Genomic DNA, 27,798 nt, shown 5'->3' with positions numbered 1-27,798 from the left:
TTGGCATCTTACAATATTCCCCAATATTCAATTTGGTAATGATTAGAGCTACGTCGTATACCCACACCTGGCGAAAGGGAACCTTCCAAGATTGGAATTGGGAGAATAAGTACAAAGTCAGTCAATATTGGAGGTGGCAAAAGTCTACCTAGAACAACTCCAAGTACCATATTTGTGGATTTAATGCATGCAGCGATATTGTTCGGGAGATGAAGAAGATATGTACCGAGAGAGGGACTCAGATATGCCAAATATCAATACAGCACAGTCCCACTGTGGTAAATTTATGAAGTCGGAGAAGCCAATAAACACCCTTCTGCTAACCTAGATTGTACAGTCCCTGGTCCCAATGGATAAATTGAGTTTTCGGATCACCGTTTCAATGTGGCAAGACCGATGATGCAGGCACCAAAAATTAGAATCTCCGTGGAAATCTCGTGCCATAGGACGGGCTCAGAGGGGCAATTGCGGGCCTCATGAATTGGAGACAACTCGGATAGCTCGGGGATTGAAAATCAGTGGGGCCATTAGCCGATGGGACTCGGTACCCGATGATCATGAAGCTTGGATCAAGTGGCTAGCACCATGCTTTGATCGGTAATCTTGGGTCAGGGTCCATAGCCGAACTACAGTAGGGAATTGTGATTGTGATCAGGGGTGCATGAGGTGGCTGGTTCAAGAATAAAGTCTATTTGAGTGAGCCACGTCAGCCCTGTGTATGGAAAACAAATCATGACTCTAGAATGGAAACCCAAACACTTGCAGATTTTGGATCCAGAATTTCCACCCGAGATCCTGGGGGTCTATTCCGAATGCAATGCGGGGAGGACCATGAATACATTGCGAAACTACGCATTGAGGAGCAAGATGGCGAACAAATTTGGTGGGAATATTCGTACCGCCAGTCTGCCCCTATTTGCATGGCATTTCTCGCGTCAAAGATACCCTTGACGGGGCATGGAAGGAAGCGTCTTGCGGGGGGTTAGCGAAACGAGTGGAGCATGATTGCGAGCTGTGATTCGCTCGAAACAGCGCAAAGTCCCCACACGACAATTGGCCAAAGATCCGGGGCATACGACACTCGCAGCCCATCCATCCAATGATGGACAAGAATTGCAGAAATGCTCACGATCGTGCCATGGATATCTTTCACGATGATCATCGTCCACAGGAACCAGTCCGCACAGATCCCCTCAACCAGTCAAACAACTGAGAAAATCGATCTCTCGGAGACGTTGGTCCACGCACGGTCACTGTCAGCTTCTCCAATTCCCATCCCTGCAGGTACAAGCCATACACGAGGCAGATATGCAAGCCTTTGAATCCACTCTACCCCCAAGTCGGTAGACTCCGGTAACCCAAGTTCCCCGTACCATTGCGGAGAATTCCCCATCCAGGGTTCGTGGAGAGTGAAGTGTTGTCTCGTGGGAAACTCTCCTATATTAGATTGACTCCCAATGGACTTTCGCTCTCCATCCTCCTTTCCTATGGATAATCTGCTCTTCTGGCATTTCACTCTTTTCTGGAAGGGAGTATGGCTCACTCAGGTGCCAAGGCGGCCTTGGCGAGTAATGGCCGGGGTTTGGTGATTTTGACAGTCATCGAAGGCAGTGTCGCGCTATTCCTCTTAATAGCTCGCGTATATACGACTTGGCGCATCACTCGGCACATTCGGAGTGACCTATACCTGAGTCTGGTTACTTTTGTATGCCAATTCCTCCATCTTCATTGTCGCAAGCCATTCACTAACTAATAGCATAGATCATTGCCTTGATTGGATCGATATTTCTGGCTCTTGGTGTCAACTCCGGACTTGGCGCACATAAAGCCGATCTCACCGAAATCGAGATCACTCACGCGATCAAATGGAATTGGATCAACCAGTCACTCGGTATTCTCGCCACTGCGACCGGAAAATTGGCCATTGTCGCTTTTCTACAACAGATTCATGGTCCTGAAAGTCGGAAGAAAGTCATCTTCTTATGGAGTGTTGGTGTCAGTAATCTGGTGGTGAATTGTATCACCATCGTCCTGATTTGGACCCAATGTGACCCCAGTGCGAAATTATGGAACAATGCGCTACCAGGATCCTGTGATGGCAGAGTTCGAAACCAACAGGCCGCATATTTCCAGGGTAGTGAGTATATCAAGGTTATTGACGAAGAACAATGCTGACAAGATCATTATTTAGGTTATTCCGCAGTGTGCGATCTGATTCTAGCCTTATACCCAGTCATATTCTTCTGGAATGTCCGACTCAACCGGAGAGTCAAAATCGGCCTTTGCTGCCTGATGGGTCTTGGAGTTGCAGCATGTGTCTGTGCCATCGTCAAGACGACAACTTTACGGGTCCTCAACGAAACAGAAGATATAACTTGTACGTGGAATCTCTCAATGTCGTGGCATATATATTAACGAATGCTGACGAGTCTCAGATTACATGGCACAGTTAATCATACTGAACGAAACCGAAAAATGGGTCGTCTTGATCGTCGGCTGTATTCCTCCCATTCGACCTCTTCTCATGATCGTCTTCCATCGTATATTGAGCTCCGCCAAATCGACCATTGGCCAATCACATACAAACCAACTTGGCCGATCGACCGAGCTACAAACCTATTCCCACTCCAAGCCACAAGCACGACATATGACCTCGAACTTGGTTAGCGTGTTAGAAGGCAAAGACAGCGAGGAGAACCTTGCGGAGGAAGGTGGGATTATGAAAACGACCGAGGTGAGGCTGAGCTATGAGGCTGGTTCTTCTACTGGCACTACATCGACTCATCATGAACATGCCCCGGAGGACGCTCACCTACCCCTTGACAGGGTTTAATATGTATATCAGCTTAGATTAGATCTTCTTTTGTATATAAGTAGGGACCTCGGGAGGCTAGATACCAAGATTCAAACCTTGCTTTCATTAGAAGTTTCCCCCTTATCAGGCTTATCCATCGCTACATATGTTGCTCATCATCCACGGGTCCTTAATGCAACGGAAGTTTTCAATTTGGAGGTATATCTAATAATACAGCAATAGTGAATCAGCGACGATACTCTGAATCCTGTGATAAATCAAAAATAATATGTCCAAAAGCTATCTACTGCTTCGTCTTGCCCCGTGTGGACCGGCGGACAGGCTCCGCCTCAGGCTCTTCCTGTTCCTCCTTCGCCTCAACTTGTGAAACCTCCGAGTCAGTACTTTGCTCTTCTTCTGTCGGCGGAGTCATGTCTCCAGTATTCTCAACTTCCGGATGTGCTTGCGGATCCGCTTCAACACTGGAGCCTGGTCCCCAAGATCCCTCTGCAGCAGACCCTTGACGCAAGCTGGATAGCATCTGCGTAGTCTCACTTTCAACACCATTCCACGCTCCACAGCTTCCACACCGCCAGCGACCGAGCTCCTCTGGTGTCTTGATACCCGGGGGTGCTTGACCGTTGACGAGTCGGCAAGACGAACAAATCATGGCCATACGGTTACGCGGCTGCATTTCATCTTCGCCTAGCAGCACGTCCAAGAGACGATCGTACCAGTGCGGTTGTTCGATGTACTGACCCGAGCTGGGGAATGCATTGGGAGCAAACCCCGGCTCATCAATGGGTGTTTGTGGGATTGGAGAAGGGGCGCTAGGGATGGGCTGTTGCGGTTGTTGTTGGGGCATAGCCTGGTAGGAAGGGGGCACGATGTTTTCAGGGTTGTTAGGCTGTTGCATAGGAGGGCGGCGAATGTTCGCGGTGGGTGGAGGAGGAAGTCCGGTGCGCTGTGCGGGAGGTTGCGGGTTGGCCTGCTTGGGTTTGTGGGACTCGGCCTTAGGGTTGGGAGACTGCTTGGGAGACTCGCCGCCATACTTCTCCAGCAACTGCTGAGTGGAGTTGTATTTGGTAGCGACCTTGAGCTTCTCAATAGTCTCCTCGCGTTGTTTGTGTAGGTCGTCCAGACCGCGCTGGGCCTTCGAGATGCGGTAATCAAACAAACGAGCGCTGATTGTTCGGACTCCATAGATCCTGTTTGAGCTCCTGGATTAGTGACTGATCATGCTTAAGGGAAAGTGGCAAGGAGTTGTCCTACAGAATGGGACCGCCGGTAATGGCGGCATACTCCTTCACACCCCAGCTTTCCCATCCTAGCACAAGAGCAAGGACGATGGAGTAGAAGAGGTAGGCAAATGTGGAGTATAGGGTCCAAAGCGCCTTGAAACGGCGTGAGCTCTGGCGCTGTTGATCGAGGCGAGTGGTGGTCTGGGCGATCTTGGTGGACAGGGTCGATAGTGTTTTTTCGAAGGACGCAGCCGAGTTATCATCGCCCTAACGACAAAGTAAGTGACTGTTTTGGATACACAGTAAGACTGATCAAGCCAAGAATTCCGCTCACTTACCTTCCAGGGCCAAAAAGAAACCATGGTGAGTGACGACTCCAACTACTGAACATCAAGCGGGAGCTGACTTGACGTACGTTTGGTTTGTTTGTCGGTGCACGGACCACATCTAAATCCACATCGATTGGACTTCAATCTTGATTCTACAATGCTCTGATCTACCGATGTTACAGCATTGACATATTTCAAAAAATATTTTGAATATGATGCGCAGGTGCATTTCTTTCAGATTATGAGAGACTAACCTGCACGACCTCGGTCAAACATGACCCTCCGACTACCGAGAAGAATACAGATCCCTGGAAAATCGCTAATTCCATTCCCAAACGACCCTGATCGAATTTCTGGGTAAGAAAAGATCTATAATAGGTCTGGAATATAAAATTGCAACGCCACCGGCAATCGAGAATCGACATGTGCACGAACTCCTGTGGATTTCTTTGTTCCCTACGCCAAGCGCCACCCCGATCCTTGTCTGGCGCACCGATAGCCTTGCAATACAGGTCCCCAGTGGACCCGCTTCGCTTCGCTGCGCCAATCGACATGCTCAGGTTCTGTTGGTTTTATGATGAGAAACTCTTTCTTTGTACGAATATTTGCCCGTCTTGATAGTTTACAGATCATCAAAACACCGCAGTCTCGAAAGAAAATATGCCGCTGGAGGCAGTACCAAGCAACGAAGAAACATAACAGCTCATCTGGTCAGATGTGAAAAATTAATGACAGGTCTTGCTTTTTCATGATCCAGTATGCCGGGATGGCTTTCGATCTGTTCCCATCGTATTTGTACCCCCGGGCTGATGCTGGTGGGCCACTCAAATCTAAACAGATATTGATGAGAAATTACCAACAAAGAAGCTCTATCTGGCAGCTTGCATCCCTTTTGAACCGTCGGAATTCCCCCACTGCGCACTAATGGCAAGGCCTCGTACAACGGCTCATTCCATGACTCGCGATACGCCGGGCAAAGGACCGTTGATCGGGATCGCCGGTTTTCCAACTCTATCCCTTCTCCACATCTCATCTAATCAAGACTCCCTAATCGGGTAAAATAGAGCAATCGTTCTGGAAGATCTTGGACCCACAAGATATGCCGTGTCGTTGACGCCATCACTGCGTGTCAGGGGATCTTGAGGAATCTATAAGCCGGGTCTGACCCTACTCCCCTTTCCTGCCCTCTTTTAGTTTTTTTTCTAGTTTTTTTCCCCCACTCTATCCACCGAAGTCTTCCATGCTTACTTCTCTGTCATGGATACAGTCATGGACTGCCTCCCTGCGAGGATGAGCGAATTTCTCATGGAGAACTTTGTCATCGTTGAGGTTGTCGCTATGTTCTCAATAGGCGCATACAATGCCCTTGAAGTTGGCTTCTGTACATTCAACAACTTCACACACTACCGTGGCCTATACTTCTGGAGCATGCAAGTGGCGTCGTGGGGCATTCTGCTCCATGCAATTCCTGCCCAAATCCGCTACATGAGCGCCGCACCCAACCTGAATACATCTATCCCTTTCCTAATCGGCTGGTATGCCATGGTCACTGGACAAGCAGTAGTCTTATACTCCCGCCTCCATCTCGTCGTCACCAACATGAGCTGTCTTCGCTGGATTCTATGGATGATAATCGCCAACGTTTTCATGCTCCACGTCCCCATGACAGTCTTCTTCCTAGGCGTCGATTTCGGCGACACCCGCTTCACCCGTGGCGCATATGTCTTCGACCGAATCCAGGTAGTGGGATTTTGTATGCAAGATTTCATTATCTGCGGAGTGTACATCTACGAAGCACTCCGCGCCCTCCAACCCGTTATAGAGGCCCGCGGCCGCGAAGGCCGAAATGTCATCTTGCACCTTATATTAGTCAATCTCATCGTCATAGGCTTGAACATATTCCTCTTGGTCGCAGAATTCGATATGCATTGGCTTGAGGTCAGCTTCAAGACGGTGGTATACAGCATCAAATTGAAACTCGAATTATGCGTCCTTGATCGTCTACGCTCGTTAACTCGCACAACTTCTTGCATGTGCAACAACGGACCGGCTAGTGCACGTCGATCAAGCGATATCAATGTCTTCGACATGCTAGTGGTACGATCACGGGCTCGTCCTGATGTCGAGGCGCCGTCTCATCTCATCGATGTGGATTTTTCATCTCGTCGACCTTCCCTGCGCAATAGCACGTATGAGTTCCATCAGGCATTGCGCGAGACTGCGTCCATTGAGAATGTTATTCCGCCTGTTCATTCGTGTTGTAATCCGGTATCACCCACCGAGAAAACTTCTCGTCCGAGGGTTGGATCGGCAGAAACGGGGTCTACTGAGGAGATGGCTCTGGTGGAGTCGCTAAAGTAGGACCCAGTTGAATATATAAGATTTTTCTTTCGTTTCGACCGACCGGCTTCGAACTATCTGTACTGAAATTTCTTGTGTTTTATTATCTCTTGTCCTCGACGGTATACTTTCCTCAGTAGTATCTTGTAATTTCGGGGGGGGGGGGGGGGGGGGCATTGTCTTTCTAGCTATGTATATACCCTTCAGCGATAGAATTTCCTCAGTAGTACATCTTTGGTATTCTTCAAGAGTCTCATATGTTTACTTGTGTAATTCTATTTGAAAGATTTTTAAAGAGATGTTCGTTTTCGAGGATGCTTGATGAAAGTCTGTCGGTCTAATATGATACATAATTGAGGCAAAAAACCGCTGAAACCACTCATCTCCAAACCAACACAGCAGAAATGAGAAAAAAATAAAAATAAAAATTGGGGTATATTTTTGGTCCCAAATGAATCAAACGGCAAGAACACCACAAAGCTCCAGGCATCGAGCGTATACAGGCCTGGTAATGCAGCTTGCAAAACAGGTTGAAAAAGAAAAGAAAATCGTATATCCATGAAAATAATCCATATGGGTATTTCCGTATTTCATCATGCGAGTGGGTAAGAAATTGCAACAGAAGAGTGGAAAGGGGAAATATCAAAGATGAATCATGAGTGTATGAGGCTGACTGTGCCCTGGAAGTGTGGAATGCAGGTGGAAAATGCGATGTAAACGTAATGCACGAGAAAGCCGATTTTGTGGGTAGATTGAAAGTTCCATCGACTGTCAATCTATTTGGTAGATGTTCAGAGGAGGATTCATGACACATTGCCAAGTAAAAGACAATATGTGCCTAGAACCATCCGCCATTTTCCCATTGACCTGGTTGGTATGTGGCTTGTTTTCTGGCCTCGTTATCTGATATGCCGTTAAACAGCTCATTCAGTCGAGAAAAGCTGATGGGTTTCATGACCCAACCGTCGAAACCAGTATCAATATATTTCTGCCTTTCAGACTCTAAAAGAGAAGCCGAAACCGCGAAAATCGGAATGCGGGAATTGCTCCGGGCTGCACCCGGAAGCAACTCAGAGTCTGCCTTGGATTCAAAACTGCGAATCATCTGGGTGGAAGCATAACCATCTGCGATGGGCATCTGGATATCCATCAAGACGACATCAAAGCCGCCACTGTGGGTGGAAAATGCGGTGGCACAGGCTTCGCCGTTACCTGTGAGCTCAACAGTGTGCCCCAACTTGGTAAGACGTTTGTGTATGATTTTGCTATTGACTGGATCGTCTTCCGCGACAAGTACACGCAGAAGTTGTACATTGCCTGGGACAATTGACGTTGATGTATTGGATGATTCACCCACAGTTGAGATGGTCTCACATTGTTCCTCGCGCGGGGACATAGGAGGGAAGTAGGATTGTTCCTCCCTGCTCAAGGAGGACGGTTGCTTGGGCTTGCGCTCGGAAATTCGAACAGGCCCCATTGGCACACCCGAGTCGGTAATGTTTTCGGTGCCCGGTAGCGGCGGAGTCGATGTTGGCATTAAAGTCAGTGGCGGTGTGTGCGTCACGGTGGAAAGGCTAGCAAGGGGATCCTGTCCAATTGATGTCTGTCTAAGGTGTGAAGGTGGTGATCCCACTGACGCCGGCAGGTAGCCAGTGCTCTGAGGACTGGTGGAATACCTGAACTTGCTTAGATCAGAGCTCTCGCTCGGGGCACGTTGGATAAGAGGCGGCTCTTGCATGGCGCTAATGAGCCGATCCGCGTGGCTTCTCCCACTGCGAGAGCTGCCGCCAGAACGTAAACTCTCCGAACTTCGTCGCCGGGCTTCCCGCCTTTCGGAGCCAGCCCGGGGCAAAGTAAATTCCTGGTCCGAGATCATGGGCGTAGGAGGTACAGACACATGCGCAGGAAGACTGGTCTCCGTAGGTGTCTCGACTGAGGATCCATCTGGTAGACGGAACTGCAATTTCACCTTGAAGCGGCTGCCCTTGCCCTCCTCAGATTTGACTCCAAGCTGACCTCTCATACTGTACACGATCCTGGCGACAAGGGCAAGCCCTAAACCAAGAACTCGCTGCTGTTGAAGATCTTCCTCTATAACCTCTTTATTGTCGTCCTCTCCCTGATAGCTATCAACTGACACTTGTTCTAGCTCGGAGAAGAGTGCCTCGAGCTTCGTTTTTGACATCCCGGCGCCTGTGTCCACTACCATCATCTCCACTGCAACGTGATCAGTTGCGTCCTGCTTAGCAGACCGCCACATTTCCACAATCACTGCACCAGATGCAGTCTGTTGAATGGCATTGGAGATGATATTTGAAAAGACTTGGCGAATGCGCCGCTGATCCCCAAAAACCTTGGAAGGAATCCCAGGCTGAATGGACACGGAGAACGAGATGCTCTTGCGTTTGGCCTCTCCTGCGAGCATGTCAACGGCTTCTTGTAGAGTTAGTTTGAGGTCGAAGGCTTCATCTTTGATAAGTGCTTGACCCGTCTCGGTGTTTGTAAGATCAAGGAGATCATTGATAACGTAAATGAGGGACTTGGAGGCGGAGTGTGACTTGGTCAAGCTTTCACGAGTCTCCGCATCCAGAGCACCTTCTAATGCTATCTCTAGGTAATTAATGATAGCATTCAGAGGCGTACGAACCTCGTGGGCAGAGTTGGCGAGAAGTAGCCGGGTAAGCTGAGAATTTTGCATAGCAGCTTCCTTCTGTCGCCATACTTTGATAAATTTTCCATAGACAAGGCATAACACCGCGGCGGTCTCGACATCTGAATCAGACCATTCGCGTGACTGGCTCAAGACTGTCTCTCGCCACGCCGTAAAACTTTCACGAGGCTCTAAATACCCTGCCGTTTCTTTCCGCTTGGCAATTTCGTAGGGATTGCCAGCCCATTTGATTTCCGTGAGCTGCCCTTTGCGGAAAAAAACAATGAAATCACTGCCACCAGTAGACAGGGGTACATATAACAGTCCCGAGATCGCAGAGAGGCCAGGGGGGTAATGCAGATCAGGGAAGTCTTTGATGATATCATGTGAAGCAAGTACTGAGTTTATTTGACGCATGCGAATGAACTCCAGCAAAGCAAGAACCTCTTGTGAGTGCGAGTTATCACCGAGTATTTTTGTCTCGTCACGAATGGAGAGGGCACCGTAGTCTGCATCAAAGAGTTGCAAAAGATCATCTGAAGATGCGATAATGTAACCAGAAGGGTTGGCCTCGGTCGGGACGGTATTGATAAGCTTTCGTGCCTGAAGTCGAGAGGCATATGACAGGCGCTCGATGTTTCTTGAGACCGTATCTCCAAGTAAACGACACATCTTTCGGATGGGAAATGAAACGCGCATGCCGTTCGATCCGTAAGAGTGGCAGGAAATCAAACCCCAGAGATCATTGAAGGCGTTGACGCTGATGGACATAGACGAACGAACCTGCATGTGCGCTAGATATTTCACATGAACAGGAGACATGGCCCGTAAAAAGGCAAAGGTCATGTCAAGGGGAGTTTCGAGATCCTCTAACGTCCGGCACACAAGGCGAGACGTAGTGTGGTCCCGGTCGTACAGTAGACGGACCTTGTTGATCTTGTAGAGCTCACGTGCCTGGGCGGGAATGTCGGATGCAGGGAAATGCAGACCTTTGTAGAGATCAATAGTGGCTTTAGGATCGACAAGTTCAGCAACGACCAGACCATTCCAGCTGCTATCAAACTGATAAATGAGAACGCGGTGAAAGCCAGTAAGTTCCTTAACCAAACCAGTAGTCGTGTTGAGTAATTGATCTAAATCGTTCGCCCGACCCAATTGCTCTTGAATCTGAGTGAAAATGCTGAAGACATCCATCGCAGCAGCCTCGCCTCTTCGTCGTCGTGCGTTTCGGAGAACCCGGAGAGGCTGGCTGGTGTTGATGGTACTCGCAGCAAATTGCTCCGGAGTTGGGATTGTACCCATGGTGTCTGCAGGGGTTGCCGGAGTGGATTGTCCGTCAACATTTAATGGATTAATATCATCATCCTCCAGCTCCAGTTCGCAGATGATCAGGTCCTTCTGAGAGGGGCTAACGTGTGCTGCGCACCAAAAACGACGTCTTTCCCCCGATGGAGTTCGAATGACCAAGATAAAAACCTCGGGCCCATCCACGCTGGGATCGAAGGCATCATCACGCACAAAGTCGACATGATCAAGGAAGATGTCAGCCTGTTCTTCACTTAAGATATCGCAGAAGCTGTCTTTCTCGAAAAGTTGATTTGGCGTGTAGCCTAGCAACCGTTCCGAATTTTCGCTGACGACGCGTACCACGAGTTTATCCGGGGCCTCCTCACGGATGGCGATCATCACTCCGAAGCTTTGAATGGCGCCGGGAATTCGGATTGGTTCATCCTCGCAGTATTGGAATGATTTTTCATCCTTTCCCTTCACCACCGCATGGCCGCCGTCAGTCATGACGTGGGAGGATCGAGCCGTAACATGACCATATGGCTCATCCGATCGCATTACCTGCTGAGATCCCGGCAAGGCGGTAGTAGTGCTGCCCGAATGACTGTCGCTTTTTTCCTTTGCGTAATCTTCCGGATGTTGGTTCACGTGGGACGCCATGGAGTGCGTAGCTAGTTCGGTTGCATCGTCGGTGGCATGGGTTTCATGTCGAATCGTATCGGCCGGAATGGTTGGGCCTGTTTCCGAGTGGGGTTGCGACGATTGCGACTGGATTTTATTCCAAGTTTGGGTATCAATGATCGTGTACTGCATGGCGCCTTCACGAGTCGGTGAAACTGCGGCCCGCGCATGCGCTGCCTGGTCGGCAGCCTTCCGGTCCACAGATACCACTGATCGGATGGGGAAGACTCGGTCAACACTGTCAAATCCTGTACTAGGAACCTGTGAGCCATGCCCATGTGACACCGAATGCGACCGGTCTCTCCCTTCAACTCCATCGTGGACAGACTGCATCGATTCCGGCCGGGAATGGGTTGCGAGTGTTTCAGAGCGCTTCCGTGGTGTCCCTGGCCGGGAACTTGACTCGCTTGTCGACATTGTGCCTAGACTCGATCGATGTAGGGAGTGGGTGGGACCGCGGCCCGATTATAGGGCGAACTGGTAGTCGTAAACCGATCAAATGCGTGGGCTGTGTGCTTAACGATTGATCGGTACAAAAATCGTCGGAACTCTCAGTCCGAAGTCTCGGCGCGAAAAGTCCAAAAGGGAGGCCGGAGGCTTAAATCTTTTTATAACGAGTGTACGATCCGCACGAGGGTGTAGTCATCTAGGATCCACCGGGTGAACTGCAGTAGAAGTCGGGTGGATCCTTCCAGTTGGCATGAGGAAGTCCACGCCCACCAGGTGTGACGATCCTTGTAGTTGTACGAAGAAGAGACGATCGTAGATCTGGAGAAAATCCAAGGCGGAGTGACACTATGGAGGGGCAAGAAGTGGAGGGCGGTCAGTGCATTCTGTCGGTCTTTCTTCGTGGGGGCCCCGTGATTACATAATCCTGCTATACCCTAATAGGTCCTAGGTACGGATTCCTGCCCCGTTCACCGATTCTCCCATTACCCATGAACTGGGTCTGCCAAAGGACTGGGAAAATTTGCCCTGGAATCAACCCATAGTGGCTGAACTAGTATCCACCTCGGTACCGACTAAGGTGTGGCAAATCAAGCAGGGCTTCCCGCTGTCGAATCAGAATCATCGACCTTGTCAAGTGGGGCCCATGGCCATCATTATGATTCGATGGCACAGATTGCCCTTAAGCCATCTTCGATGACATCATATCAGCGATGTTTTGAACAGATCTTTCAAGGTACCATGCACGATGACACTATCGAGTCACTTACTGTGGGTCCGTATCCGTCTTGATGCCCTAGGAATTCATTGATGTGGCTTGAATCGTCAAATGGTCGGCCGAGTACTCGGCGTTTCAGATCAAATCGATCCACTCACAATAATTCAGTGGATTCGCCACGCATCGAAGAGCATCGCAGGGAAAAGAATATAGATACTCCACGTCATATCCTGTGACATTCATGTTTAAGTGATGTTATTTGTCCAAGGAGGCCGAACTTCGGTGAACTCCTCTGATGTGGTCACCGCTATGTCGATAAGGTATGCGTACAGATGTCCCTTGTTTTGAATATTCGATCATTGTTTTTACTATGTTCTATTTGAGGCAGGCCTTTCACGATAAGACCTCGGGACTATTAATAGAACACAGTATACAAGTATCGATTGCTTAGAGTATGTATATCTGATTGACTTGACCCTCACTATGGAACAGAGGTATCTCACAAACCCAAGAATGAATACTACGTAAACCTTGGGTACTCCCTGCCATACCTCTGAGATAAATTCCATCTGCCAGCAGCCATCTTATCTCCCAAGGCTCTCAGTTGTCAATTCGGCTTTCCTCGTTGAAATAACCATACAGTAACTCATCGTCATTGTCACCAATTTCGGCCAAAGTGTCATCATTCAGAATATTATAATCTCCGAAGATCGACCCCCGTCGTACGAAATTCTATTGATCGTACTAACCGGTATTTGAGTACTTGTGTCAAGGGAATAACAGAAATGTTATCAAAAGACGCATCGAAAGGGATATATGCAGGGATTTCAGCAGGCCTGTTATCCGGTTGATTTTGCCTAGCAGGTCCACGATACATTGGGCAGCTATTGCCTACTCGGAACCATGAGCTAGTACACTCAGCACAGAACCAATATGCACACGGCAAGAATAATCTCACCATTCAAGGAAGCCCGAACAAACAACACAATTGGTATCTTCGACTACCTGTGTCTCCCCTACCGTCTGACAAGGAAATGAACCAATGTTATTCAGGGCTCTCTCATCGCCGGCTTGAGACCGAATGCTTCTGCCGAGAATATTAGTCGCTTTAAACGAGCGATATTGGATGTCACATTTGTGCATCTTCGCACAATGCCTGTGAACCGCTATATCCGAGGTAAAAACTAGTTTCCTCTATGATTGTTTCCGCTATCGAAGAGATTAAAAGGCTCTAAGGAAATGGTGGCGTCCGAATTGAGAGAGGTATATCAACCTCTCTGTCGCTACTCAAGGTGATACTATGTTGATCAGGCTCTTATAAAGCGTATGAAGAATGTAGAAGATGGATGGATCTGGGTGTTGTAGACATGATATGGCCCTTAATGTCCTCCTCCTCCAGCTAGTCATGATATTTGTCAAATTCAGTGACTCAGGGCACTGTTTCAATAGAAAGGATACCCGTTGTGTTACTTATGAAAGGACTCACTTTTATTGACATCTTATCCTATAAGAGCATAGTAACAGCGCAAAGACTGCTAAGATCGAAGTTTTAATAGAAAGGTATCAGAAGGAATATCTTGAAACACAATCAGCGTGCAATAAAGGTAGTACTGTGAGACAACAACAAAGGAAAGACTTCGATTTTGCAACGTGCTCTTGTAGTGCTCAGCGTAGCTCTGCTATTACTATGGACTACTCAGTAAAGAAGGATGGGAAAGGAATGCTACAGCGAACAGAAAGAAGGATTCAGGAGTGCAGCCTGTAAAACTTTCAAGCAAGTCAACTCCTGATAGGCACTCATTGTGACCTATAAAACAGACCTTGGACGCTTTTCAGAGCAAGTATCGGAAGCTGTCAATCTCCCTATCCGTTTTACTTGACAATTCATCCTGCAATTCTGCTCCAACTGTCACTTGCTCAAGGGAGCCATACAAACTGTCACGGCGGCGGTTCTCCCAAGTGTAATAGACATACAAAAGAATCAGGAAAAATATGCTCAAAACCAGACCTGACATAGCTGCTTTGATACCAGTCTACATCCGTCAGTTCGATCATGCTAAAAGAAGAGTGATAAACTCACTGGGTAAGAAGGTTCCTCCGATGCGAGGAAAAACTGGGGCCCAACCATATTGCCCACGCAATATGCAATAAACAAAAGAGCGCTAGATACACTCTTCTTCGAGAATCCCGCGATATTAGATGTAATCACACTGAATGAAATAGGAAGGTTAATGGCATAGACGACAGCCAGGGTCAAGCCGACCATCCGCCCGACCTGTTCTGAAGGGTCTAGCTTCCAGATCAAGAGTAAACCAATCACTGAGACGATTGTATTCAGTACCATGGCAATAATCCGGGCCGAAGGAATGAATGTACAAGCTAGGGATGTCAGGATGAGAAACACAATCTCAGCTGCGCCCTGGGGCATTTGCATGAGAAGAGCCATGAGGTCTGTGAAACCGAATCCCGCAGTGATAATCGAAGTAAACTGTATGGCTATCAGCATTTTTCAGTACACCTAAAGCAGAGAGCTGACCGTAGTGATCCCCCCATTGCACAAGTTTGAGGCGAAGGAGTTCAAGACTAGCAGCCAGACCTGAGGATCTGTGAACGCATCTCGTGCTTGCGACCACTTGAACTTCCCATTATCTAGGACACCAGTCTTATTCTTCAAGGTTCGCTGAACTGCAATTGCCCGTTCATTTGGCTTGAGAAAAACAGCATTGATTGGAGAGTCCGGGAGTAAGAAGGATAGAATGACACCATAGGCCGAGGTGATGGCGCCCAGAATCAAAAACATGAGCTTCCAGTGCGCAATAGACGCATTTATATGGCCTATTCCGTAAGCGATCAATGGACCGATAAGGACTGCGATGCAGTTGCCAAAGAACCAGGCAGATTGGCTAGTCTGTCAGTTGTGTCCATTTCAAAACAGCAGGCATAAACATACCGCACAGGCTGTTCCGCTCGAGTATAGAACATGCCGGTGAGCAATGTGAATCCCGGTGCGACAGCAGCTTCACCAACACCAAGAAAGAATCGAGCAACCATCAAGCCAGCAAAGCTAGTGCATGCAGCATGGCACATTAAAACACCACCCCAGAGAAAGCTGTCTAGTTAGCTAATGCTTCCGTTGCAAGAAATGATATGGAGGCAGACCTACACAACAAGAGACAAGTATTTCCCAATAGGCATACGAACAATCACATACGAGCTTGGCCAGCTCCAAAAGAAGTATCCAAAGTAAAAGATCGCCGATGTCCACGAATATTGCGAGCCATGGAGGTTCTATTCCGATCAGTTTTAGAGCACATGAGATTGGGGGGACGTTCTACCAGATCCTGACGGAGATTGAACAACGTCGCCTGGCTCAGAGCCAACTTGTCTAGAAATTGCAAGAAATAAGCGGTCCCCATCAATGGAATTAATCTAACAGACACTTAGCATTGAAGCGACATACAACGGCAGACAAACTCACATCATGTCCAGTTTTCGCAATACTTTCTTTTCCTCTTCTGGTGTAGATTGCATAGAGAGTATCTGACCAATATCAAATTCATGCCCGGATGGGTCGACATAGTGCTTGAGATCATGTTCATCCGCCATGATGATCGAAACGTTAAGACCAAGTCAACGAGTCCCTGTCCCCAGCAATGGAAAGAGAAATATGCAAGCCCAACTTGAGTGCCAAAAGTGTCATTTAACCAGAATTCTCATAACTCATACGAGGAGATAGCCGACCAGCCCACTACAAATGGTAAAATCGGTGTCAACTTCCCAAGCACGCCCGGACCTCTAAGATATCGCTTGAACCTACCAATACAGAGGCCCGGGCTTGTTCCGCGGTGGATCCCGCCATTTCACGGAGTTGGAAGCTTATAAACACAACCAATAGCAATATCCCTTTTGGGACTATAAGGTAATGAATTCATCTCCTTTTGTTGTGGGGAGACTGATCTGCATTGCCAAGTCCGGGGTTGCATTGACGGGATAAGATGGAATCTGGAGATGCGAGATCCCCCCTCTTCGGGTGCAAATCGCGGCAAATTTTCGCAATCCGTGATGGAATCGACATTCCGCTCTTTAAGCCTAGAGTTCTCACTAGGGATAAGGCTCTGATGGAGAATGAAAGACGGAAGCGCGGAAGATGGTGGTTCATTTGGTTTAGAGCGGAGGCCTGAATTACAAGGCTGGAATGTACAGGTTTGACTTTAATATAGGCTGAGTGATGTTTACAGTCGAAGATCGATACTTGAATATTCAAATGATTCACTTTTCATATTCCTTGATACTACTCAGATAGCTATTCATCTATGCAGCTTTCTCAAAGTCAGCCTTAATGGCCTTTGCGAACCTATCATCAGCCAACACGCGACACCCCACTACAGCCATACCAGCAGCACAACACAGACTGCGCTTAAAACCTTCCTCAGAACCTGCGCCCGCAGTAAATTGTGGTGTGTGGTTGACTCCATCTGACTTTATATAGAATCCGCCGTGGAATCCAGGGACCTCATAGGACACGTTACCTATAATCATCAGCGAATGGAATATCAAGTATCTCGCGGGTTATTCAACTTACCCATATCTGTAGATCCTCCACTCAATCCACCTTCCTGCCCCGCCGCATCGGAGATAGTCTTGTATCCCATAGCATTCATAGCCGAAGTATAACTATCACAAATAGGCTTGTTAACCTTCATATCCAAATACGAAGGCTCCCACTTATACTCCACGTCACATCCAGTGGCAGCGGCAGCTGCATCAAAACACTTTAATACCCGTTCTGTCAATGGTTCCAGCGTCTTCTTCGTCGGCGACCGAACATAATACTCCACGGTAGTAGAAGCAGGAATAACATTCGGTCTCTCCCCGCCCCTCAAGACAACACCATGGATCTTCTGCGTAGGAAGGATCTGCTGTCGCAACATGGAGATATTCACATAGGCCGAGACAACGGCATCCAAGGCATTAACACCTTCCCAAGGCGCAGCAGATGCATGTGCTGGTTTTCCCGTATAAGTCACCTCGACCTTATTATTCGCAAGGTATTGAGTAGAGTCCGAACCAGAACTCAACAGATCCGGTGCACCAGCTAGGATTGGAAAAGGATGAACCATGAAACAGGCATCAACGTCTTTGTACGCGCCCGCTTCAATAAGCTGTAGTTTTCCACCACCACCTTCCTCGGCTGGGGTACCCAGTAAACGGACGGTGAACCCGATGCTATCTGAGTAGAGAGTCTTCATTGCTTCGGTTGTAGCCAAGCAAGAAGCAATCGCGCTCGTCGCAATCAGGTTGTGTCCGCAGGCGTGCCCCATACCCGGTAACGCATCATACTCCGCATTGAAGGCCACTACGCGACCGGCTTTACCATGGGTGTAGCTCACTTCGAAAGCAGTTTTGACACCGTAGGCGTGGCGCTTCACTGCATAGCCCTCTGCAGCGAGAGAGTCGAAGAATGCGCAGATGTTATCATGGGCATCGTGTTCTTGAAAAGCGAGTTCAGGATTAGACCAAATCTAAAAAATGTTAGAAATTATCTTATCAATTTGATGGAATCCAATGTCTTACTTTCTGGTTAATCTCGCCAAGCCTCGGCTCATACTTCTCCAGCACCTCGCGCACCTTCCTGATAATACTCTGTTGATCCTGTACCGACTGCATCTTGATCCAAATCAGATTGACGAAGTGACAGCTAAATTGCAATTCGAAAACGGCATCTGCCCCTCACTTTTGTATGACCCCATTTCATAATTGGGGGGGGGAACCTGATAACTGTAGATACGACCCCATTGCCGATCGGCAACGATAGTGACATAACCCCGCAAGATAAGGTCTCCAAAACACAGATACAAGCGAAACTGACCCCGGTGAGATGAGATGCCGATGCAATTCCGCGATAGTTCCGCCGTGGAGTCCAAGAACACACTAACTTAATCCGCTTAAGTCTCTCGTTGTGACTCGCCGTACGCCGATGACTTTGTCAACGAAGCAGCGCGAGCTTGTATAGGTTTTGCATCGAAGAAAACGCGCATCTGGATGATTTTTAAATCAGCATGGCTGGTTCCCTCTAGTTCGAGGACATTGAATTCGCGGGTTTTGACGAGGAACTGGTCTGGGTCATCTTTAAAGATTGTTTCCGACGTGGCCTCGAACATTACGGAGTATCTAATCAAAGGATACGGGTCCTGTGCATCTGTTTCAGGCCTAGGCCTATCGAGGGGGTGTTGACTCTCCCCTATTGTATTTAAATCAACGGTGTGGATATTTGTGTTGGTAAGGTCCATGTCCCAGGCCATGTGTATGTGGCGGTGAAAATGAGACAGAAAACGACTTCGGGATTCAAAATGCGTGGCGGACTGCACCGGTTTCGAAGGATTGCTGCCTATAATGATGGATGCGTTGGATTTGAAAAAGCAATCAACGGGGTCCTGGGTTGGATTGACCGAGTCCACGGCTGGGAGGAAGCGGGAGAGGAATCGAAGACCTGGGGAAGCAGTTTCAGGGATTGATTCGTAGGGACCTTGGTGGATGAAGACTGTGCCCTGCATGGTGAGTTCATAACAAATTGAAGAGAAATTGACATTCTTCAAGAGCACCAACGGGTGCGGTGCAAACGTCATGATAACGTACATACGGTAGTAACTTTCATAGCAGGTATAGTGCATAGCAGGCATAAAGCGAAGGACGACAGGGGCAAAACATGGATATGTCCAATAGAATGTATTTTGATGGTTGTAAGTTTTACATAATTATATATAAAAGTCAACAAGCCTTGGTGATTAGGCTTGAGGTCAAAAGGGTATACACGACTGGCAGGGGAAAACAACCCGCGTTGAATCGACAATGGGTATAGGCACTTGCAGTTTCTGCAATCTGCTGGATTTGCTAGGTCTCCTAGAGTTCCAAATCATAAGTTCGCGCCTGAATAGGCAGCGTGAGGCGTCGCGCAAATGCAGCGAAGCTGGTGGGTGTCGCAGTGGGACGTGGCGAAGAGGTAGTCACCTCTGTATATCACAAGTACACATAACTCGGAAGCTAGCGTGTCGTTTGCGATATGAGTTATTTCAGATGAAGAATAAAACAACTCGGTAGATCAAGATGGATAGGTACTTTCGCTGGAAATTCTGGATCGCGTGGATGGACGGATTCGTTGCTCGGACATCGGCAAGCTTTCCATGGAGATAGTATTCCATGCCGACATCCCGCGCGGGACGCGATCTACAGGTGCAGCGTGCGTAACGTCAGAGGTAAGCTGACTCGGGTCCACGAATTGCGGATATTCATCTTGTTCGGCAGAAGTCGGTGCCGACCGGGATGTGTGGACCAGAGAGACGAGTTTGCCAAGGACGCCAAACTCCAGTTTCAGTTTAATGCTGTACACCATGGGTTTCAAAGTCGTCTGCAGCGAGTAGAAACCAATATACTCGACTACCAAAAGGCCAACGTCCAGCAATATTATGACAAAGTTTATTGCCAGCAGCTCATACATGATTCTCGTCCGACGCTGGTCTTTGTCCGGCATGAGTTGAAGTAATTTGACCGTCTCATAGATGTAAATTCCAGAGATGACAAATTCCTGGCAACAGAACCAGGCCAGTTGCAAGCGCTCCATCACATTGTATCCCCGGATAAACGGATCGGTCTGGATGTAGGCGGTGGAGAAGGTCAGGATGGTGGTGGGGATGAGGAGAATGACCGCGTCGACAATGATGAGCCAAAGCACAAAGCGCAAGATTCGTCGGCTCTGCACGACCAAATGCAGACGCGAATACAGAACAACCGACTGTCCCGGTACCATGACATAGAATCCAATGGTTGATATGGTCAAGGACACCCAGAGCGGAGCCAAGGAGAAGAACTCCAGGATGTAGCCAATCGAGTGGGGAATGACACCGAGGACGACGGACAGAAGCATAGTCCAGAAATAAAGGCCGCGATAGGATTGGAAGGTGAGAAACAATAGAATAAACAACTCGATCGCATTGTACAGCGCGATTGAGGAAAAGACGATCATCAAGATGCGCACGGTCAGGCTGTTACCGTGGTAGCCCCCGATGAGGCCATCCGGCGCCTGATCGAGCGCGTCGACCATGGCTGGCTTGAATCGCCTTCTTATCGAGACGGCGATGCCGTGATTCGAGTCCTGCTTTGTAGGAAGGTCGGTCGTATACGTAACTTGTTGTTCCGAAGGACCAATTTTACCGCCATGATCTTGCTAACAGACCAGGATTCGTGTGATTGGTGATAGGAGGTAGGAGGAGACGTCACGGAAAGAAAATCGTTATTTCGCGACAGGTGTGAGGCGATCCCAGTGGTGTTCAATTGCCGTTCTCCGAGCGCAAAGGCCGAATGGCAATGATGTAACTTCGCGGTTTCCGAGAGCGGAGGGCGGAGAGCGCAGGGTGAGGAGAGCAAGGAACGAAGGTTATGGCAAGCTCAGTGTCTCCAGTCGCTGGTCTTCAGTCTCTATAAGTACCCAGTGGCACCAGTTCGCCCCTCCGGGCGAACGAGCGAAAAGAGGAGAAAAAGATGGAGTAAAGTGTAAAGTGGATTCACCCCATTTGCTGCCTTCTGAGTGGTGATTAGGTGATGTTGCCCTCCGCACGAGCCAAGCCGATCGCGTTGAACTGGAGGAGCAAAAGAAAGGAACTTTGCGAGTCTTTTAGACTTGATCACGAGAGGAAACCCCAGAGAATGAAAAGTAAATTCTATTCTTGAACATAAAATTTCTGGGGAAAGCCGCCTGTTCACGCTAATCTACAACAGGAAGCTCCTTGGAACTTCAAAGTTTACTCGGCTTGACCGGCTTTTTTCCGAGTTTTCGGGAGTTTTCGCCACGCCAAGGGAACCAGAACCATAAGAAAACCGAGGCCCGTTGAACTTGTACAGTCACTTTCGGCCGGTGAAGTCTTCATCATATTCCATTTGGGGCAGGTCTGGAATGGTCGCGGACGCGCTTTTTGCGTCCGCGACGGCACATTTGCTACACATTCACTACGTACGACGTACGCGGATTCCCGGTTTTCTTGCGCCGCCTCTAGATGCGATTGGTCACCCTGGGCTTCCTGATGATCATCGTGGAGCACAAACCTAACGGTCAAGACAGCGGCCATAGGCACATTGATCAACAGGTCCTCGGCTATACAATAGCGTGTGGGCAAGGCTTGGCTCATGTGCCGACTTTCACAATATAATGGCCGGTTCCACGGCGATCATTCTCAGTAATAGTAGACATGGGACCAATACTAGCAACGAACATTCGAGCTGGACATGCCTTGGACCGAACCCTGCTGAAGTTAGGAAAACTTTTCTCTCCAGACCGTGTCGATCTTTCTTGGCTTAACCATTATAACCTGACTATCAGCATTAGACTTTTCTTGTTGAGTGCCCTGAGCTCTGGTACCTGAATATGTAGCCTCGTAGTACAGTAGATCCCACCTATCAGCATCGTGGCTTTGGTCGCTACGAAGTCGAATAGGAGGCTGCAGCCAGCGGCCCGGGAAGAGGCTGCCATGGGAAGCCAACATCCAAGACTTGCACTGTACATATGAACGGATTCTCGCTTGTATTATCCATTCAAAAGACCTCATCCCAGCTTTGATCATCCCGAACATGCTATGCCCAGAAGGATCCATATCATCAATTGGCTCAGATGCGGGATAAGACAATCCAAGTATCATGTGTCTCCAAACCTCCGTAGATATCGGGGTATGCGTTCTAAGATACCTAATAATCCAACTTCTTTTTCTTATAATTTCCCCATGCTACAGTATGATTGACTCCATTGGAAATGCTCACGTGCCACTGTCCCACCTTATTGTTGCCCTCAATGAGTCTGTTCGGACTATACACACAATATAATCAAGACACGTCAAGACGTAGCCCAAAATTGCAAGCTGAATCGACCTCTTAGTAAACCCTAGACATGATGCAAGCAATTTCAACATACTGTACAATAATGAGACCGTATGCTGCACGGGCCAAAACGGTTGCTGTGCCCCACTCGGTCGAAGGGTCTCCGCCGGGCCCACTTGCACTTGGCCTTGAAATCAACATAGATGAACCTGTACAAGTAGCAGAAAGTAAATGTTTACACTCATCAAGTACTATTTCAGGACATTTTCCACCTAGCAGTAGCCAGTAGTATAACTGTGGTGATTGGCTAGATGTATCACATATATTCAGCGGCTTATGATCTTGCCTGTAGACATGCCCCGCACTTTGCATTTCACCCACCGCCAACTCACCATGACCTCCACGTTTGATAGGTTTTTTGCTTCCGGCTTTAGCGGCTAAAGCCAACCGCGACATGACGGGGTATCATCTTTGCTGACACTTAATTCCTCTTGGGATGAGACATTTCTTTTAATCCGTTGCATCTGAGCTGCATTTGAGATCGCGGGAACAGTGAACAGCGTGAAAAATATTCATGTTCCAGCGCATGTCGATGATGAATGCCTGAAGGTTTTTGTCGATGGGTTTGGGAGAGGGATCGTTCGAATACTTCTCACCACTTTCTTCACCACTTTCTTCAACAATAAAAGAATGATCAACATAATGAACTTCTATTTCATGCTTATCCCTTCAAACCCTAATATTAGACATTCCGTGAGAAGGGTGCGGAAACTCCAAAAGTGCCATATACATTCACATCGCCTTGTCCACTAGGTGTACCCCGTGCATGCGTTGACAACCCTCACTCAAGATCTACAGCCACGCGCGGGATAGAGATACATAACATTCCAACGCCACCAACGAAGCACACTCCTCGCTCGCCGAGTGCGCCGAGTTGATCTTTTTTAAGCAACGCGTGCATGAGTGAGCATTGACGACCCCAATCGACAACCACGGTTCAAGGGTGAGACCAACCACTTGCATAAGAGAAGCTTGGCAAACCCATCAAAAATTCCCAGTCTGTTTCAGCCTACGTTTCTTTCGAGCTGCGTAAGCACTTGCAGTTGATTTATAAAGCTAGCTACAGGTGAGATTTTGGGGAGGCGCTTTTTTTATCTCTTCCAAGACCTTTGTCTACTGTCATACCTACGTGATTAATTACCCAATTTCACTTCTCAACCATCTCAAGATGACATCCGATCAGGAAATTTTTGATTTCATTGTTGTCGGAGGTGAGTGTCCCACACTTAGTAATGTTGAATATGCTTTGGGAACATGCCCCTCACTTCTGCAACAGCTGGACCAGCGGGGTGTACTCTTGCAGCTGCACTTAGCAAGTCTGCCGCCAAACCTCGCGTGCTTCTACTGGAAGCAGGCGGTAAAAATGATGATGAGTCCCAGCGCGTAGACGGGAAGCGCTGGGCAACCTTCCTGAGCGAGAAAATGAATTGGGGGTACAAGACCACGCCTCAGGAAGCATGCGAAGGTCGGGTGTTTGACTACTCACGTGGGAAAGGACTGGGCGGGGGATCCGCAATTAATTTTGGTGTTTTCACCGTTGGCGCAAAAGATGATTATGATACTTGGGCTCAATATGTCTCCGATGAGACTTTTGGATGGAAGGCCATGCAAAAGCGCATTAAGGATCTTGAGCTATTTGATGGGTCTATTGATCTTCCAGAAAAGCAGAAGTATGCGCAGCCCAAGCCAGAAGATCATGGATACCAAGGTGGTCTGAAGACTGGGTACGCAAAGGAATGGGAGCAGGATTTGTCTCTTGCTTTGGATCAGCTTGAAGAGGCTGGATTGGAGCGGAATCTTGATCATAACTCTGGCAATCCCCTTGGAATGGGGATAATGATCAACTCCGCTGGCAATGGACGCAGAACCACAGCTGTTGATTTGTTGATCGGCGCTCCGGATAATCTTGTCATTGTGACCGATACACCAGTCCAGCGAGTTGTGTTGGAAAATAGAAAGGCAGTTGGCGTTGAGACCAAAGACAACAAGTGTAGGTACAGCCTCCCAGCATGTATCTACCGGAGCTAACACACCACAGATTTCGCCAGCAAGGAAATTATCCTATCGACTGGATCGCTTGATGCACCAAAAATCCTGATGCACTCAGGTATTGGCCCAGCCTCTGAGCTGAGCAAGTTCAACATCCCAGTGATCCAAGACCTACCTGCCGTCGGTCAGGGTCTGAAGGACCATTTCTTCGTACCGCTAATTCTCATGCGGAACCCCGAGACGAACGATCGCAATACATTCTATGGCTCGCAATCCGCGATGGACAACGCTCTCACCCAATGGGAGAAAGACGGCACAGGACCTTGGACTCGATACGGGTGCCAGATCGGATGTGGATGGTTCAAATCTGACCGAGTAACCTCTTTGCAAGAATTCAAGGACCTCCCAGCTCCAGTCCAAGAGTTCATGAACAAGAAAACAATCCCCCATTACGAGATTATCAGTGGGTTCCCTGCGCACAACATCTTCCCCCAAGTGTTCCAGGACTACAGCTATATGTGTGTGGTCGCAATCCAGATGAACGAGCAATCTACTGGCGAGGTACGATTGCAATCGTCGAACCCAGAAGATTCCCTTCTTTTTGACCCCAAGGCGTTGCAGCACCCATTCGACCAGCGTGCTATGGTCGAGATCTACAAGCATCTCCTGGAGGTTACCCATCACCCATCTTTTGCTAAGGACACGGTATCCACAGTACTTGGACCTGCATCTGAGAGTGACGAGGACATTCTGCGATTTTGCAAGGCCAACGTCTCGTCTAGCTGGCATATGACTGGAACCGCAAAGATGGGCAAAGCAGGTGACATTGATGCGGCGGTTGATAACCGGTTCCGGGTGTTTGGGGTTGAGAATCTTCGCGTTGCCGATATGAGTGTTGTCCCTGTCATGACGAATAACCATACACAGGCGACGGCCTATATGACAGGCGCTACTTGTGCTGATGTGTTGATTTGGGAGTATGAGTTAGATCAGTGATCGATGATAGGTGATAGAATCCCAGCATCTCAGGCTAGAATGAGGAATTTTGCGCCAAGATTTGGTAACCAACTTAAACAAAGATGGGCATCTGTCATCCGTTCCTTTGGCAGGAGATTACAGGGAAAGTAAAGAGTATTCATATTGAATTAGCTCTCATCGCCTTTCGAAGGCCGGAGAGCCTACTCGGTTGGAGTGCAGGGTATGTACTCCTCGCGCTCAGCGCACGATAAATAATAAAAGGCCTCACAGAAAAGGCCTCACATAGAAATAACAATAGTAACAAAAAGAGAACACCGCCGGGCCACCAAACGGAAATCGAACAGACAAAACAAGTCACGTATCGCGCCACACACCGTTACTAAAAGCTAACATGAGAATAAATGATAAAAAGAAATCGAAAAGCGCGGGAAACGAAACGGGATATCGAACGATTGCATGGGCTGGAACACTGCAAATAAAATGAGAAGCAGAGAAACGCCTAGGCCATAGGGAGACCATGTGGGTGGCCTTCCTGCTTGCCGACGAGGTCCGGGTCGGTTGTGTTCTCATCGACACGCGGACGCTTGTTCTGCTGGAAATTTTGTGTCATGAAGTTCGTCTCGTCGGGGTGCTTGCGCATGCCCAGACCAGCGACGGCAATCCTGTTCAGCGAGTTCATGTCATCGTTGACAGAGCCTTGGTGCTGAGCCTGCTGAGCAGCGGAGGAAGAAACATTAGGGGCACCTGCCCCAAGTCCAGCGAGAGCGAGGTCGTGACGAGGGTTTTGGGTCAGGTCGATGTTAGGTGGCAGGTCAGGGACGTCGATCTGGGCTTCCATCAGACGAGACTGGAGGTTGATAACATAGTCGCGAAGAGAATAGTTCTCGTTGACAAGCTTAGACATGGTGTCTTTGTAGCTCTCAATGTTTTTGTTCTCGTCTTCCAGCTTACGGATGTAGGTCTCTTTGCGCTGGCGGAATGCACGCTGATCATATTGTTAGTGGGGTTTTACAGCACGGGAGAGAAGGAAGCATACCTGGGCCGCGCGATTCTGAGCAGCACGCTTGGAGGTAGATAGTTCACGCTTTCCATAGGTCTTAGGGCTGACACTCTCGGGAGAACCCTGCTGGGGTTGAGTCGGGGTCTGCGGAGGAGCCGCACCCATCATGGCCGCACCAGATATGGCGGGGTCAATGTTGGCCTGGTCGCGAGGGCTAGCAGTGCTAGGTGCCATGTGCTGCTGCGGGCTTGGACCACCCTGGTGGCGAGGACCAGGGAGATGGTGCTGAGCAGCAAGCAGCTGGTCATGGAGAACTATATGGATACCATTTAGCCTTTGTACTACTTGTAAGCTGTCTTGCCATAGGCCCTGGACGGGTTTCGCCACGAGTCAGCGACCATTATGGGCGCCAGCAAGCTGGCAGACACCACTTAGCCCAAACTCGATCGCAACAACCACATTACCAGTATCGGCCATTTTAGAGTGACATACCCTGATCCGCATGATCCTATAGACATTGTTAGTGATCAAGCACATCATAATCACAACATGCGACCGGAAGGTCGCGGCAAGGTAGAGAGCGCACTGCGACGCGTCTTAATACCGGTCGCAGGATTTTGAACATGCCAACTCATTTGATGCAGCAGTTCATAGTACCTTGGCGCGGGAAGACGATCTGATGACAAACGCGTCGAGGATGGGTTGCTTACCTGAGCAGTAGATTGCATACTGGGATGCGGTGCTGGCGCCAACGCAGGTTGCATGGAGAGGGAGGAAATCGAATTTCAAATAATGAGAATTGAGTAGAGAGCTCTTCAGCACTGAATAAATCCTCAACCCCTTCAAGAAGTAGATTTTTGGGGATATTGGATCTTGAAGCTGAATGAGGTAAGCAGTTGAAGATGCTGTAAGCAGGAGGAGTGAGGAGGGGAGATTACTTAAGGAAAATCTGAGTCAGGCGGCTTGGGTGCGGTAAGCGAATGCCTTTCATTCTGCCGGTTCCGGTGCCGACCTATTTTGGGATTAGCGCGAACCTTTTCAACTAAGTTGGAGCTTTTGGCTCTTAGGATCCAAACATGCTCTCTTGTGGATGAAAGCTGATATCAGACATTATTTCGATTCTCCGGGAGATCAACGACAATTTACAGAATTCTAGAAAATAACTTGGCTTTTTGGTGGGTTATTCAGTGGAAGCCGGAGGCTATCACGTGGTTGAGGCTTCTCGGTAACTCTTTGTTCCTTCTGGATGACTGACTCATCATGCTGTCATGTCAGTTGAGTTTTGCCTTACATTTGAGGCATATATAATCTATAATTCCTCTGTTTTAGATCTCAACTTCTAGCCCTTTTACATTTCATGGCATAATTGATGATCCATATTCATGCGTGTTTTGGTCATACTATTTACAACCAATTCATTTCA

General features: G+C 48.5%; 10 protein-coding genes across 10 annotated transcripts; 3 read left to right on the top strand and 7 right to left on the bottom strand.

The window, feature by feature from the left end:
• Nucleotides 1-1,534: 1,534 nt before the first annotated feature.
• Nucleotides 1,535-2,833, top strand: N7503_007878 (uncharacterized protein; the record flags this gene model as incomplete). Its single annotated transcript, XM_057067425.1, has 4 exons — nucleotides 1,535-1,705; nucleotides 1,762-2,137; nucleotides 2,192-2,377; nucleotides 2,436-2,833. The coding sequence occupies 4 exons, from the start codon at nucleotides 1,535-1,537 to the stop codon at nucleotides 2,831-2,833; spliced, it is 1,131 nt and encodes a 376-aa protein (XP_056921106.1).
• A 265-nt stretch (nucleotides 2,834-3,098) lies between these two features.
• On the bottom strand, nucleotides 3,099-4,397 carry N7503_007877 (uncharacterized protein; the record flags this gene model as incomplete). The annotated part of the gene is made up of 3 exons (XM_057067424.1): nucleotides 3,099-4,002; nucleotides 4,067-4,302; nucleotides 4,374-4,397. The coding sequence occupies 3 exons, from the start codon at nucleotides 4,395-4,397 to the stop codon at nucleotides 3,099-3,101; spliced, it is 1,164 nt and encodes a 387-aa protein (XP_056921105.1).
• Nucleotides 4,398-5,621: 1,224 nt separating this feature from the next.
• Nucleotides 5,622-6,725, top strand: N7503_007876 (uncharacterized protein; the record flags this gene model as incomplete). The annotated part of the gene is made up of 1 exon (XM_057067423.1): nucleotides 5,622-6,725. The coding sequence occupies one exon, from the start codon at nucleotides 5,622-5,624 to the stop codon at nucleotides 6,723-6,725; it is 1,104 nt and encodes a 367-aa protein (XP_056921104.1).
• Nucleotides 6,726-7,542: 817 nt separating this feature from the next.
• On the bottom strand, nucleotides 7,543-11,739 carry fphA (putative sensor histidine kinase/response regulator; the record flags this gene model as incomplete). Its single annotated transcript, XM_057067422.1, has 1 exon — nucleotides 7,543-11,739. One exon carries the CDS (start codon nucleotides 11,737-11,739, stop codon nucleotides 7,543-7,545), a length of 4,197 nt encoding a protein of 1,398 aa, XP_056921103.1.
• A 2,580-nt stretch (nucleotides 11,740-14,319) lies between these two features.
• On the bottom strand, nucleotides 14,320-16,093 carry N7503_007874 (uncharacterized protein; the record flags this gene model as incomplete). The annotated part of the gene is made up of 7 exons (XM_057067421.1): nucleotides 14,320-14,520; nucleotides 14,568-14,975; nucleotides 15,024-15,390; nucleotides 15,438-15,596; nucleotides 15,651-15,775; nucleotides 15,823-15,916; nucleotides 15,966-16,093. The coding sequence occupies 7 exons, from the start codon at nucleotides 16,091-16,093 to the stop codon at nucleotides 14,320-14,322; spliced, it is 1,482 nt and encodes a 493-aa protein (XP_056921102.1).
• Nucleotides 16,094-16,798: 705 nt separating this feature from the next.
• On the bottom strand, nucleotides 16,799-18,154 carry N7503_007873 (M20 family metallopeptidase; the record flags this gene model as incomplete). The annotated part of the gene is made up of 3 exons (XM_057067420.1): nucleotides 16,799-17,016; nucleotides 17,070-18,009; nucleotides 18,062-18,154. The coding sequence occupies 3 exons, from the start codon at nucleotides 18,152-18,154 to the stop codon at nucleotides 16,799-16,801; spliced, it is 1,251 nt and encodes a 416-aa protein (XP_056921101.1).
• Nucleotides 18,155-18,432: 278 nt separating this feature from the next.
• On the bottom strand, nucleotides 18,433-19,041 carry N7503_007872 (uncharacterized protein; the record flags this gene model as incomplete). The annotated part of the gene is made up of 1 exon (XM_057067419.1): nucleotides 18,433-19,041. One exon carries the CDS (start codon nucleotides 19,039-19,041, stop codon nucleotides 18,433-18,435), a length of 609 nt encoding a protein of 202 aa, XP_056921100.1.
• A 545-nt stretch (nucleotides 19,042-19,586) lies between these two features.
• Nucleotides 19,587-20,585, bottom strand: N7503_007871 (uncharacterized protein; the record flags this gene model as incomplete). The annotated part of the gene is made up of 1 exon (XM_057067418.1): nucleotides 19,587-20,585. One exon carries the CDS (start codon nucleotides 20,583-20,585, stop codon nucleotides 19,587-19,589), a length of 999 nt encoding a protein of 332 aa, XP_056921099.1.
• A 2,991-nt stretch (nucleotides 20,586-23,576) lies between these two features.
• Nucleotides 23,577-25,393, top strand: N7503_007870 (GMC family oxidoreductase; the record flags this gene model as incomplete). The annotated part of the gene is made up of 3 exons (XM_057067417.1): nucleotides 23,577-23,619; nucleotides 23,685-24,398; nucleotides 24,447-25,393. The coding sequence occupies 3 exons, from the start codon at nucleotides 23,577-23,579 to the stop codon at nucleotides 25,391-25,393; spliced, it is 1,704 nt and encodes a 567-aa protein (XP_056921098.1).
• A 481-nt stretch (nucleotides 25,394-25,874) lies between these two features.
• On the bottom strand, nucleotides 25,875-27,139 carry N7503_007869 (uncharacterized protein; the record flags this gene model as incomplete). The annotated part of the gene is made up of 4 exons (XM_057067416.1): nucleotides 25,875-26,360; nucleotides 26,412-26,689; nucleotides 26,868-26,883; nucleotides 27,086-27,139. 4 exons carry the CDS (start codon nucleotides 27,137-27,139, stop codon nucleotides 25,875-25,877), a joined length of 834 nt encoding a protein of 277 aa, XP_056921097.1.
• Between the last annotated feature and the right edge of the window lie 659 nt (nucleotides 27,140-27,798).

This window comes from Penicillium pulvis (assembly GCF_028828015.1).
Source record: "Penicillium pulvis strain IBT 33274 chromosome Unknown contig_5_segment0_segment0, whole genome shotgun sequence".
Taxonomy (NCBI): domain Eukaryota; kingdom Fungi; phylum Ascomycota; class Eurotiomycetes; order Eurotiales; family Aspergillaceae; genus Penicillium; species Penicillium pulvis.
Note: the sequence above shows the minus strand (reverse complement) of the source record. Positions and strands in the feature narration are given on the sequence as shown.